Source organism: Triturus cristatus, chromosome 10, assembly GCF_964204655.1.
Source record: "Triturus cristatus chromosome 10, aTriCri1.1, whole genome shotgun sequence".
Classification (NCBI taxonomy): domain Eukaryota; kingdom Metazoa; phylum Chordata; class Amphibia; order Caudata; family Salamandridae; genus Triturus; species Triturus cristatus.
This window is the reverse complement of record NC_140593.1, coordinates 1,034,045,494-1,034,060,336: the sequence shown is the minus strand read 5'-3', so window position 1 is coordinate 1,034,060,336 and position 14,843 is coordinate 1,034,045,494. Positions and strand designations below refer to the sequence as shown.

The 14,843-nt window shown below is 44.7% G+C and overlaps 1 protein-coding gene across 3 annotated transcripts in view; it reads right to left on the bottom strand.

Annotated features, from left to right (window-relative positions):
* The window catches only part of LOC146796482 (acyl-coenzyme A synthetase ACSM3, mitochondrial-like), a 441,567-nt gene that overhangs the window by 233,147 nt on the left and 193,577 nt on the right, over nt 1-14,843 (bottom strand). For all 3 annotated transcript variants that reach the window (XM_085629083.1, XM_085629084.1, XM_085629082.1), the window contains one exon: nt 3,325-3,468. In XM_085629083.1, coding sequence (XP_085485209.1) covers nt 3,325-3,468 — 144 coding nt within the window. The remainder of the gene's footprint in view (nt 1-3,324; nt 3,469-14,843) is intronic.

The window sequence follows — 14,843 nt, the reverse complement described above, 5'->3', positions numbered from 1 at the left end:
CTGTTGATCCTTCGCCGATCCATGGTACTGCTAAACAAGGTCAGGATATCCTTACCCTGCCTCTCTATGTGTATTTTGTCAGGACAGGAGACTGAGCCCCCCAGAACTAAAATGTCTGCTGCAACATCTTTGTTGATGTTGTGGCAGCCAATCAGATCTTATCTTTGGATCCGTCCGTTCCATGGATCCTTCCTAGCGTGAAATATACATCAATGTTAGACCTTAATTAAAAAATAAAAAAAACACAAAACGGATTTACTCCAGATCACAAAAAGCACGTTTTCTGTATCTAGATCTAGCTGTCTGTCAAATTTGATGTAATTTCAGCTCTTTTTGCGGTATCGCTGTTAATTTTTTCCATGGAAAATTGCATGGGGAAAGCGTGTTTTGGGACCCTGTCCACTTTTTCATGAATGATAAATCAGCCCAAAACTTCACAGGAAGAAGCTTAGCTGCAGGACACTTTCTTGGGGGAAATTTATAGTTATGCATAAAATATAATATACGCCATGGCAGTGAAAATAAATGTGGCTCAATAACATGTTTTGAGCAACTGTCATAATCAACACTCATTCACACAGTGCAAACTCACAAATTGTGTGCAAGAATTACTTTACACAGGGAACAATCCTCCTAACAGTCACAAGTTCACTTCAATGTAATTTCATCATACTGCTCAAATTGAACCCCTTGCATCTTAGTTTTGGTGAAATACCAAATAGATGAAAAATAAAGTGGAATAAACCATGGCTGCAGACGAACAGAGTATAATACATTGTTTATTACCAGTGCTGAGGGAGGGCAGGGTCATCATGACTTACTCAAGGCTTCGCCTTCGCCTCTCATGAGTCATGGCCCGTCTCCACACTCAACAGTGGTACTAAATAACATATTACAATCTGTAAATCTACTTGTCTACTTAATATCATAGCTCACAGCTTGTTAACCATAGATACTCCTTCCCAATGGACTGCTACTCGACTAGCAGGCTCAACCTACCTCGTTTCTAACTTCACATCATGTTCCTTTAAAAATTAGAGAGGTCTGCACTTAACTTGTGAAATTAATAAACACATTTATTTATTATCAGCCTTAGGGTGCTAGCCATAGTCCACTGGTTCCAACTCCTTTGTTGAGTCTCTCACATTTGATGTGCATGTACTTCCTTTAGCACTGTTGAAAGGGATTTTTCTATATTAAATGATTTGCAGTTTATCAATATTAACATGTAAACACCGAAATGCGGTATATTTTCCACGTTTAGATTGATCATAGGTAATATAGTCTTGTATTTTAAATGGCTAAATTCTGGTTGCCATCTTGTTTAAGAAACGTGTATATTTTTTTTTATAGGAGAAGATTAAGTACAATTAACCAACACAATGTTACTTTGTTTGTTTTCTCATGTAAAATGTTTTGGTTTACCTGATTTCTGCAGAATATTTTAATGAGTCACAACAGTACACTTGCAGAGTACTGGCTGGTACAATGTATTCAGTTAGATTGCAGATAACTAAGTTTGAAGGATGCTTAGAGGAGCTGCATTGTGTAGTATCCTGAGTAATTAATGAGCCCCACATTGTATTGTTATGCTTTAACTTAGTAAATGTTAGAATTTTTTAATTTAAACTAATGAAATATAAATGAGAGCTCAGAACCTTTCCAGAACCTTTTGAGTCAACTTTCAGAAGAGTAAGGTGCTCTTTTAATGGGAGAACTAATATACTTAAACTTTTCCTTTGAGACAACTTTATACTAACTTGTCCTCTATTTATATGACTTTGATTTGAACTTCATACTTACAAATGCATTAATTTATCTATTCTTGATCGACATCAATTTTATGATTTCAAATCTGTAAATCTATTAAATCGTTATTGTTATCAAAACGTAACCACTCTCCGCCTTCCTCATAGAGCCTAAAGAGCATTGTGTTATCTAAATGTATTTTTTTGATAATTAGCCCCATTTGTGGATTTCGATTCATCAGATAATGATTTATGGTCCCCAAATTTGCACTGAGAATAGAGCTAACACTATCTATAAGTATAAACACAGAAGAAATCCTTCCATACGTTAGTGGACATAAGGAAGCCAGGTTAACATATAACATGGCTAAGGGTCTCATTTCGATGTCGGTCGAAAAACCTCTGACCGCTGGTTGGAGGCTTTCTGACCGACATGAAAAGTTTACACTCTGACTGCCGAATTAGAATGTCGGTGGTCGGAGTGTAAACCGCCCAGGAAAACCAACTCGCTCATAAGCCCTTAAGGACGGCATCTTCACAGTCGGGATTATGATTTTGGTTTCCGACAGCCTTTCCATGTCGGCCTTTCAACATGAAATGCTGTCAGAAAGTCACTTTGGGGGCCCCTAGAAGGATCCCCTTTTACCCTGCCCTCCGGTTATGGCCTTGGGGGGCACCTATAGTACCCCCCCTTCACATCTCTGTACAGTGAAGTGCCTGCTACACGGTGCAGGGAAGTGCAAAAACTTCCATTGTACAATTGGAGTTTGTGCTGCAGGCAGTTTCGGACCGCCGCACAAACTCCCACTGTAAAATGGTCGCATCCTAATTGCTGTTCTGGGACTGCCGACCAGAGGTTGGTCGATTCCACATCTGCAGCGATGTCATTCGGAAGCAAATCGACCAACATTATAATCAGGCCCTTAGTTGTGTTAGTTCAATGATGCTAAAAAAAAAAATTGTTAGCTCCTGATAGGGCAGGAAAAAGTATTGACTGTTTACACTCCGACTGCTGAATTACAATGTCAGCGGTCGGAGTATAAACCTCCCGGGAAAACCGACTCGGTTCCGATGGGCAGTCGGGAACAGCTCATAATCCCTTAAGGACGGTGTCTCTGCCGTCTGCATTATGATGTCGGTTTCCGACAGCCCTTCCATGTCGGCCTTTCGACATGAAAAGTCTGTTGGAAAGCGACTTTAGGGGTCCTTAGCAGGGCCCTCTTCTCCACTGCCCTCCAGTTATGGCCCCTTCACAGCCCTGCATCGTGTGGCTGGCACAGTCCATTGTGCAATCGGAGCTTGTGCTGCGGGCAGTTTTGGACCGCCACACAAGCTTCCACTGTAAAATGGAAGTTTGCGACCGCACCTAATTGCGGTTTCCGGACTGCCGACTGGAGATCTGTCAATTCCGAATCCGTGGCGATGTCGGTCAACTGACATCATAATCAGGCCCTTAGTTATATTAATTCAATGATGCAAAAAAAATATTCGTTAAATCCTGACAGGGCAGGAAAAAGTATTGACTGTTTAATCACAAGATTACCAATGCAATTTCAATTAAAGTCCTGTTGCTTACCTTCCAGTGACAACATGTCCAATCCCATAGCTGCAATGAGTATGTTGAGCCATTTTTGGCAAGCCAGTTGTCCCACTTGTAAAAAAGATGGTCATTGGATCCTCACTTTTTGTCTTGACGCAGGTGTGGTCCTCACGTGCAACACTGCAAAAATGAAGCAGAATAAAAAACTAAAAAAGTGTTTCTTTAACTTACAGTGAGCATCTGTGCACTTTACATTCTTGATATTTGGAATTAGTTAAGCTTCAATAATATGAAAAAGATTATCGCTCCAAAATTAGCTGGACTTAGTAATCATAAGGGAATCTTTTAATCACCTGGGTTTAATTGGAATGAAGTATCTCTAAACATCTAGCCTAAATTAAATGTATGCCTGGATGTATTGCAAATGTGTATTTAAATATATATTCAGTATATTCTTTGTGAAGGGATATTGCAATTGTTAGAGGCATACAAATTGTGACAATGGGATTGTTGCCTTAAATTAAATTGATCAATTGTCCAAGGGTTTTAGCCATAAATCATTACCTCAATCCATGGACAAAGGTTTAAAAGGAATTGAATCTTGGCATATTTGCAGTTGCAATTGGACATCTTATTTGCTTGTTCATTCTGCATCCCACATATTGATTTTAGCCTCCAACTTCTCCACATGCTTGCATTTGAATCTAAAGAAACCTTGTCCTCGGAATGTTATGGAATTAGCGTACAATATGTGCCTCTTTCACAAGACTGCACCCGTATTTGAGTGTTTAAACAGGTGTTTATTAAGAGGATGTGGCTGCTTGTTGATGGGGAAAGCCAAGCTCCAATATGGCTACCATGGGAGACAAGCAATTTCCTAGCTGCTATGACATTTTAGACTTCAATCTGGCTGCCTCTTTTTATTCCTAAATCGTTTGAGTCCCTTTACAGACTGAAACATTCCTTAAAGTAATCCTTGAAGCACATGATAAATTATCTGAGTTAATACCACATACACATGTTGAGGCCTATTCACAAACTGCATTTTGAAGTAAATTAGTAGTACTACAATGGTACTGCTAAAGAGGGGGCGTGGCCAACAGCCGACCGGGATGACCGCTTCTTAAATTAGCTCCGGCCACTCTTCACGTAATCCCCCTGTATTATCTGCCAAACTATCCGATCTCGCATGAAAACCTCACTGACCGCCTTGTACTAACTGCTCCATCTTGGTGGGAAGGTACGAGCCTCACGGTGCCGAGGAGCTGCCAGGGGCGACAGCGACGGGGTGAGGTCTGCACGTATGGTCGTCTCCCCGGCATAAGTGTTGGGAGTGGCCGGGGGAGACGTCCGGTGGCTGCGGCTGCTGGCCCAGTCAGGACCCGGTGGAGAGAGCGGCCGCAAGGACCGAGAGAGAGCCTCTTGCCTGAAAGATCTGGGCAAATAGCAGAACGGCTCAACGCAGGTAGTGGAATCGAAGACGGAAGAGCCACCTGCTTCGACACAAGACGTACCACCGCACGCCTGCAATAGAGACACTGAGCGATCGAGGCAAACAGCTCTCCGAGAAGAGTGCATCGTGGAGGTACTGGGGGGGGGCAAAATCTGAGCATTTGGTGAATTTTTGGGACACTGGTCCGAATTACGGCCTAGTGATGTGGCCTGGACCTCTTTCCACCCTCCCTCCCACCTCCTCCTGAGTGCAGTCTCTACCCCTGATTGTTTTAGGGCCCCGCCCTGTGCTTCGGAACATATTTGGGACGGATGACAGTGGGGCCTCACCATTTTATACTATTTGAGCTTGGAGAGCCGACCCAACCGACAACGGCCTAAACATCACTGACGCCTTTCTTCCTCCTGGGGCTTGGCCTGGACCTTGACGTTTCCCCTCCCTCGCCTGCCCTGTTCGCCCCGTTGGTTGCCTCACTCGTGTGCAGAGTGGCCCCACTTGAGACATTGGGGTGAGGGCCGACCAGAATTCATGCCCCGGAGGGTGCCTGGACCACGTGAGGGTCCGCGTGCATCTCAAGGCTCGACCTTAATCCATAAAACATGCACACCAACAACATTTCCTGCTGGGGCTTAGAGCCTGACCCTTGCCCAGGACTGAAGGGTGACTAACACAGTGTAGAGATGTCAGGAAGCAAAGGTGTGCAAGCCACCCACCAAACAAAACTAGACAAGTATGCCCACACTAAGCCAGACCCCCAGGGACCATCATCCGAGGAGCAGATGATGCCTTTTCCGGACCCTGCTGATAACCCACCACTGCAGGATATAATGACGGCTATCCAGGGGGTCCACACGGCACTGGAGGATAAAATAGACACTGTAGTATCGGAAGTCACCCTGATGCACGAGGACTTTCAAAACCTTGGATCCTGCGTTAAATCTGCTGAAGATGCTATAGTAACCTTGCAGACCGCTACCAAAAAGGCAAGTTCGCACTTTGCTGACCACTACGGCTGCATTAGATGCAAAGGTGGAGGATTTTGAAGGGTACTCCCACAGGAACACTGTCAGAACTTTAGGGGTGCTGGAGCGAGCGGAGGGACAGGCAGTTGATCTCTTTGTGGAAGACCTTATTTCCAAGCACCTGAAACCTCTCTTATTTTCTGCCTTCTTCTTAGTGGAGAGGGTGCATCGGGTCCCGGGAGACCCACCAAAGCCTGGTGTCACAACCCGCCCAATTGTGGCACAAATTTTCAACTATAGGGATAGGGACATTATATAACAGACAGCTCCCACCGACCTGCCTCTGAAGTTCGAAAATGCGGCGATCACCTTTTGCCCCGGACTTCACAGTCTGCGTACAGAAATTGCGACGCTCCTTTATAGAAGTCAAGAAGGCCCTGAGGGAGAGAAAATTGAAATATGCCATGATATTTCCTGCCAGGCTCCAAGTGGCGACAGAGGACAAGACCTGGTTCTTTGAGACTCCCGACGATGCATGGGCATGGTTGGAGGGGTGGCGTAAGGTTGGGAGCGGGAAAACGCAAACAGACTACCGGAGAAATGATAAAAACCCTCCAAGTATTGAACTGCATTGTAATCCGAAGACCAACACGGCGGAGCAAATCTCCTCCAAGACTGCGTACTCCTAGACACTATCACATTGATGCAACTAAAGATTGACTCATTTTGGCCCAATAATATGAGCCCATGGACTTGAGACCCACCCTTGCCTTGCAGATTTGGTTCCATGCGATATAAAGAACTGATTGAACTGAAGGGGGGATCACGTCTTTTTTTTCCTATAATGGGTTGTTGGGAACGGGGTACAAAGGCGCTCTGCACAGTTGGAAGGGTGGGCAGTTCTGAGTCCACACTGCAGGGAGAGGGGTGGGGGGAAATGGGTATTTTAATGTTTTGTTCTTCTGAAAATGTTTAACATTGTATGTAGTATAAAGTGCAGTGAGTATGGTACGGCACATAGGATGCAACGCTTTACACTGATGGGTGTCATTGTGGCACCTAACATCGGTCGGTGGGGCCAGGGAAGAATTTCCGGGAGACGTGGGTACATGTCCCTTACGCCACACAGGGGGTCCCTATCCAGCCACATCACAATTGGAACTAGAATAGATATCTAACGTCTTCATATCAAAACACTTATAGCTTCAAAATATAGTCCTGGAATGTGAACGGTTTGGGGGATAAGATAAAGAGAGGGATGGTATTACACTACTTGAAACGACACCTACCGGACTTAATCCTATTATAGGAGATGCATTTACAGGGGACAACATATGGCGCACTATATAGAGGGAGATACAAACTAGTTGCACATTCAGGCTATACCAGAGGGTTGAGGGGAGTGGGTATCCTTCTCCTGACCACATTCACTTTTATTGTTCAACATATCTCACATGATCCACATGGACACTTCCTGGCGATCACTGAATGCTGGGAGGGGGGTTTACTTAACATTATTTTATTGCCCATCCCCCCCTAGGCTATACATGGTGGCACTTACAGATCTGGGCTCACTCACTGTCAAACTGTCACAGGGAGGAGTTGATCATTGGAAGTGACTGTAATGCAGCAATCAATGGGGAACGCGACAGATGGCCGGCTCGGGCTGTGATCTCTCGGGGAGATTATTAGCAGATTTATTAATGGCACTAGGCCTTGTGGCTGTTGGCGAGCACACAATCCTAACACTACCCAATTTACTTTCCATTCTGGGGCAAACGGTAGTCTCTCGCGCATAGATTATATATTTGGATTGGCGCAATATTCTCAATAGTTCTGGGATGTGGGTTTCCTCCCCAGAGGTATCTCGGCTCACTCCCCGATTAAGCGGTCTATGGTGCGTGGCTTGGCCCGGCAGGCCGCGTTGTCCCGCTTAATCCCTGGTTCCTGAAGATACCGCGGATTCGCACCGATTTGAAAAAGACTGTGTAGCAGTACTTTCAAGAATACGAGGGTACTGTGGGCGCAACCCGGGTCCTCTGGGAAGTCTTCAAGATGGTGTTACGGGGTCAGGGTGTTGCCTCAATTGCAGGTCATAAAAAAGAAAAGGTGGCATGGTTGGAGAAACTTGAGAGTGAGCTCCACTGCCTCGAATCCGACCTGACAGCCACAGATTCATAGACAGTCAGACATAAAATAAGTATCAAAAAGAAAGAATACAAAGACACTCTTGAGGAGTCAGCAAAGCTTAGATATAAAATAACCCTGCATCGCCTATACGATGTGGGTGATAAAGTAGGAAAGCAGCTAGCCTGGTTAGACAAGTGGGAGGCAGCGTCTGAGTGGAAACTGGAAGTCACCACAAAAGAGGGAGTCCCCACTCAGAACAGACAGGGCATAGAAGACCACTTTATGGCATATTATGCGGAGTTATACACACCGTCACCAAGCGTAACAACAGATTCAGCGTGCAAGCTACTCTCCAGCCTCAATATGCCAACCGTGAGGCCGGACGACAGGGCCCTCCTTGAATCAGACCTTACTTAGGGAGGAGTGACGAAGGCCATCAGATCCTTGAACTCAGGAAAAGCAATGGGCCCCAATGGCCACCCCATTGATTTATATAAGTTGATAGCATCTAAGATTGCCCCCCACTTGGTCAAAATGTTTCATGAAAGCCTAGAGGCAGGAATGTTACCAGACGATCAAAGATTAGCTAATATTGTTGTGATCCACAAGACCGGGAAACCTCCAGACCGCTATTCATCCTACAGGCTAATCTCCCTGCTAAATGCTGAAATAAAGATCTTAGCTAAATTACTCGCAAATAGATTAACCCTGATCTTGAGCTCATTAATGCATCCCGATCAGTCAGGCTTCATGCTGGGTGGAAATACTGCACTAAACCTGAGACGCCTTCATGGAATATTGGGGAGGGCACACACTGTCCAGGAGAGTGGTTTCACTGGACGCCAAGATGGCGTTTGATATGCTGGAGTGGCCCTTCTTATTTGCGGTCTTAGAAAAACAAAGTTTCGTCCCTAAATTCTTATCTTGGATTCGCCTCTTCTATACAGAACCAATGGCACAGGTGTTGGTAAATGGAGGTAGATCTGCAGTGTTCACTCTACAGAGGGTGCACAAGGCAGCGCTGCCCCCTTTCCCCGCTCAATTTGCATTGGCCCTGTAGTCCTTGGCAGTATGGATTAGAGGCGACCTTCTGATCAGAGGGCTCAGGTGGTCGGAAACCTGGGAGGATCGGAACTCCCTATACTCCGACGACATTCTTATATATATGGCCAACCCCTATGTCTCACTACATAGAATCCTCCATATTTTGCCCTATGTCAAAAATACTCGAGCTATGCTATTAACTGGGACAAATCGGTAATATTTGTTCTGAGTGGTGGGGTTCCCTGGAATCCACGGTCCTGCGTGGCCAAGGTGGTGACAGAGGGATTTCAGTATCTAGGCCTGTACATTACTAAAGACCCAGCGATATTTTACAACCACAATCTTGAGCCCCCTTGCGATGACTCTGGGCTGATGTGCAACATTGGAAGAACCTACCCCTCACACTATTGGGAACAGCTGCTCTTTATAAAAGGATGGCATTGCCCCGATTCTTGTCCATACTGGAAAACACACCACACCCAGTCCTCCCGACATACATTGAAACTATATAAGCAACTGTTGGAACACTGTTGTGGGATAGGAACGTGCAGAGAATAGCTTGACACAAACTTACAAGGAGGTGGTATGACAGCGGCATTGCCCTTCTGGCCTTGCAGTATTATTACTGGGCCGCACAACTAGCAGTAGTCAGCCATTGGGTACATTGGCTGCCGGATGATCCAGCTTACCAAATGGAGCGGTTTAATATGGCAACAGGAGGTTATCAAAGGGCGATATATGGGAGAAAACTCAACATGCCACCTCACACCCCCACCTCGGTAACAATCAAAATCTGGAACACGACATTGACAGCATTGGGATGGCATGACAGAATTACACAAGCCACTCCTCTATGGGACTCGATACACCTGGGCCTACTGGCGAGATACCGGGATTTTGATAAATGGGACCTCACAGGCCTCTCGCGGGTTGGCGACATATGGACTAACAAAGGGGTAAAACCTTTTACTGTATTACAGCAGGAGCATAAATTAGCACCCACAGAAATATTCTGTTGCCACCAAATAAATCATGCATTGAAGCGAGCAATCCCGCAAACAGAGGATCTGCCTTTATCATCCCTACTAGAAGACAGATTACTCGATGATTACATGCCAAAGTAGGCAATCTCCTCAACATATCGGAATATATTAAATAATACCCCAGAGAATTTAATGAAACTCCGAGAGAAATGGGGGGGGGGACCTACGGGCAGTGGACCACGAGGAATTGTTGGAGGCAACTGCGTCTCCCAAAAAAGTGGCTATACCTTCCCGTTTCCAACTGGTCCAAGTGAAAATCCTACATAGACCGTATTATTCCTGCACCACTCTTGTAAAAATGGGAAAAAGAACCTTACTGCATTGTATCAGGGGCGGAGGGGGCAAGGGCAGCTTCTTCCATATTTTGTGGGATTGTCCTATAATCCAGAACTATTGGGGAGAAGAGAAATCTCGGGTAGAGTCGGTTCTTGCCGAAAATATTGAAATCGCCACCAACTGGGCAGATTGAATATATGGGGATGACAGATCTCACTAGAGGCGAAAGAATATGGGTCACAATCGGCCTCATGGCCGCGAGGCACAATATAGCAAGAAAGGGGGGCTCTGATTCTAGACCAACCCTTAGGGAATGGGAGGAGGATATGGACTGGTGTATGCAAGCAGAACGGGTTGTCTAGGACAGCAGGGGATGCCCCCATAGGTGGTCCAAAATCTGGGTAAGCTGGAATATTTACAGAGCAATGCTGTGTCTACCTTTCCAGGCAATCACCCAGCTGGAAGAGGAGTGATTGCGCAGGGAGGGGGCGGTACCCACGACCTACCAATAGTTATTCTGTGTACTGGATGATGTGTGTAGATGATTATTGCTTCTTTATGTATTACCACAATTGTCCAGCTGTAAGAATTTAACTGCTGCTGTTCTACTCTCTGCCTATAGTAAAAAGAGTTATAAAAAAAAGTAGTACTGCTAAAGCACTACAAAATGCTATTCACAGTATATCTCCATCTATACTATCTTTTTTATGGGGCAATCCTAACACATGTAAGTTTACTACTTTACGGTAAATGTGAGATGAACCAGAAAAAGGGGCTAGATAAAGAAGAATACTTACTACTACATAGGAGGGTTTAGGGACAAGTAAAGGGGGTTAAGGAAGAGTTAGGGAGAGGCATGTACCCACCAACAAAAGATCAAGCCCATTGCTATTCACAAATTGCACTTCTAAAAGTACTACTGCCAAAAAGAGACTCCAAACAGTAGTAAATTATCCCAGCTCAAAGCTGGAGTAAGGCCAGCACCACATTTGATCAACAACTAGTACCAAAACCCCCTCCAATAGAAAACAACTGACGTAGAGACTACAACTAAAACTCCATTGTTAAATTAAAAGATTTAAATAGTTTAAATAATGGATAAATATATATGTTAAAAAATATCTAAAAATAAGACATTTATTATTTATAAATTAATGTAACTGTATTCTTATTAAAATATAATGCAATTACGTTTAATTAATTCATTCTACATATTACTTTTATTGATTACTAATGCATAAGAAAAAATTGTATTCTTTTATTTAGGTGGGCATTTAGTTTTTAATTTAAACTCTAGAAAAACTTTAGATGGGGATTTATGTTTTTTAACTATAAACGTCAAGAAAATATTTTTAATTTAATACATTTAAATTAATAACAGATTTAATTCAAAATTAAGTTCTTAGTACTGTAGCATTTTGTAATCTTTTTCTACAAACCTGCGATTGGTATCCTAAAACTAAAGCAAACTGAGACATGGAAATAGCATTGTGTGCTAATGGAGAGCCTGTACTGTCTCAAAGAGCAACCCAAGGTTCAGGATCAATGACTTTACTTTACCACTTTTCCCATAAAACTATAACTTTATGCACCTTTTTGAGCACAAATGGCTTCTGATTTGATGTAAAAGGAACTTGCTAAGAAGGTGCAGTTTCCTTTCAAAAGAGGTATAAACTTAAAGACAAGGCAAATGAAAGTGGGAACAACATATGAGCACATTTAAACCACAAACCTTACACAAGGCAAGGCTGGGATCTCCTCCCAGTAAAGGCACTTTGTCCAAGGAGGAATTACCTATAGTTCCCTGTAATGTAAAGAGAGAAACAGTTTTCCTCTATTGGATGCACTTGGCCCATAATTTTGTCTATTTGTAACACCACTGATGGAGTGTATTTACTAAGCAGCCTTTGCAACCTGACATGATTACACAGAAGTCCAGAACTGAGACAAATTGGCATATGCCCAACAACAATCACATAGTATACCCTAGGAGCAGGATTTCATGGAGAAACTTCTTTACCCTGCATTTTTTACTCCACAATAACTTTGACAACGCAGGGCTTTACACCACAAAACTGTTACAACGTATTCCCCCAAGTAAACCCCCCCTGGAGTTAGAATAGTAATTGCATTGGCATGGGGAATGCATTGTAACAAATTGCGTTGTAATGCCCTGCGTTGTAAAAGAGTTTGCGGAGTAAAAACTGCAGGGTAAAAGCATGTGGGGTAACATCACATATCCATTAACAAGATCACATTTGGTGTACCTGTCTCAAAAATATTCTGATATAAATGCTGAATGTAAGACGGAGGGTGGCTACAGCCTATAGACAAAAAACATGTTCGAACGTTCCCCACTTACCGACTCACTCTCTTACTCCTTTTCCCCCAACATTTATCTAATGAGAAAACACATGGTTTCCTGCCACCGCCGACCCCTGAAGAATGTACCTCTGAGGGTCATGAAGGCATCATCCCACACAATGCATTCCTAGAGCATGGCAAGGCCTCCTCCTCCCCTAAAATCCTCTTTGAGGAGTGAAAATCTGGCTGAGGTTGTCTGGATGGATGTTTGAGTGTTTTGAATGCACTTTAACTTCTTGGCTGTAGGGTGCTACCTAACCGTCCAGAACTGAGCATACAGTAGAACCCACCTCTGGTAAAGGGAGGGAATATCTCCATTGCTGCCAGTTTCCTCAAGGGTAGAACTAAGCATGACGCCTTGCTGAAGCTCTGCTGGCTTTGACTTACTGCTGCTGCTAAACGTGCATGCCTGTAAGACCCCATCCAGCCTAATGAGTCCAGAGATGCTGACGCTGAACTCCAATACAACCTCTCTACCCTTCTCCAAGGACTAGAGTAAGGTTTCCCAAGATCCATGATGCACTTATTAGTGCAGACAGTAGTTTATGAGGTACCATTGTAAAGCCTTAAGCTTCAACAATCGACCTACCTTAAATACTTATTTCGCTTTCTGGTGGGAAAATAAATATGAGGAGCAAAGAAGCACTCCTCCTGCCTTAAAGCTGTAGCAGCAGGTGTCAGTATTGAAAGATGTGAGAGCATAGTCATGGAATACCCCCTAACTGTGATGATGCCCCACTTTGTTAAAATGTTGCTGACACGTACTTGCTTACAACACTTGAGAAACAGCAGGTTGACTAAACATGAATATATTATACTTGCTGCAGAAAACATAATGGGGTGCTTCGCTGAATACTGCAATACTGTTACCACTGCCTGAAAATGAAAATGAAGATGGGGAAGTGGAAGTAGAACATGACTGTCAAGACATCAAAGAACTATGCACCAAGTCTAGACACTCAGGATGAGCCTCTGGCAGAGTCAGATTATATACTGTTTGTGGCTGGCTCTTGCCTAAGAAATGATGGAGGGACACTGAGAGCTGCATATGCCTGTACTGTGGGAGGAGTAGTGGAAGCCTCCTGGCTCCCCAGGTGTAGCTTTTGCACAAGTGGCTGAACTGGTTGCTCTTACTTGAGCCTGCTGTGTTTCAGACCAACTGAGTGATTTTTTTTACTGATAGTCACTATGGCTTTGGTGTGGTCCATGATTTTGGACACTTCAGTTGTCCCTCTCCAAACTTTCAGACATCTCTACAGAACTGGTCGCACCAGTAGAGGGCGCAGAGGGAAGGGCCTGGAGAAATAATATCTGCCTCATAGGATGTCCTGAGGTATGCAAAGGAACCTGCCCCTAAGCCTTCATTACGCAATGGCTGTGTTCCATCATGCTGCCGGGCTCCTTGTCTTCCTGTTTTGTGGTGGAGCAGGCACACCATGCCCTGGCCCTGAGGTTTCCCCCAGCCCCGGCCATTTACATCCTGAACTACCATGACAAAGACACCATCCTACGAAATGCCTGGAGTCTGACCACGATGTGGTATCAGTCTCACAGCACACTACTTTTCCCAGACTACACTAAACTGGTCCAACACCCACACAAATCCTTCATGGAGGAAATGAATGAGATCCACGTGCCCAACATCATATACCCTGCTAGACTTGAAGTAATTTACCAGGACCAAACCTTCTTCTTTGACTCGCTGGAGAATGGCCAGATGAGAAAATCAATATTCAACTGCATACAACACCCCAGTTCCGAGGGGAGCGACCCCGGAAAAACCCAGCGATATACCCCCCAAGGAAGGATCCGCATTTGCGGTGGCAACAGGAGCTCCTAGAGGAACAAGCAAGAGAAACTGTATGACTCCCCACTAGTGGAGGCGGGTGGCATGGCGGCACAGGCAGAGCAATCACAAGTCTAACTGGTGGGGCTCATAGGGTGGGTTGGCAGGAGACAGCACGTGCACTCCTCCCGGCTAGCGAGTGCGGACAACCACTCCTTTGACTAAGGGTGGCCGATGAGGGGGTCCAGATAGGACTGCTGAGGCCTCCCCTGGCCAGCGCTCAGAACATCCCGGACTCAAACTACAGAACCCTCCTGGAGGGGGGCTGAGCACTGGGTTGAATACATTGGAATGAGGTTTAGTTAGGGTGGCACAGGGCCAGCACCCAGTAGGCGCTGGTTGTGGCAAAAGCCAGCGAAAGATGCTTCATGTTGCAGAAGTATGGGGGAAGGGGTAATTTAGATTTGTGTTCTAAGTTGTGGTTCACAGCTTTGACG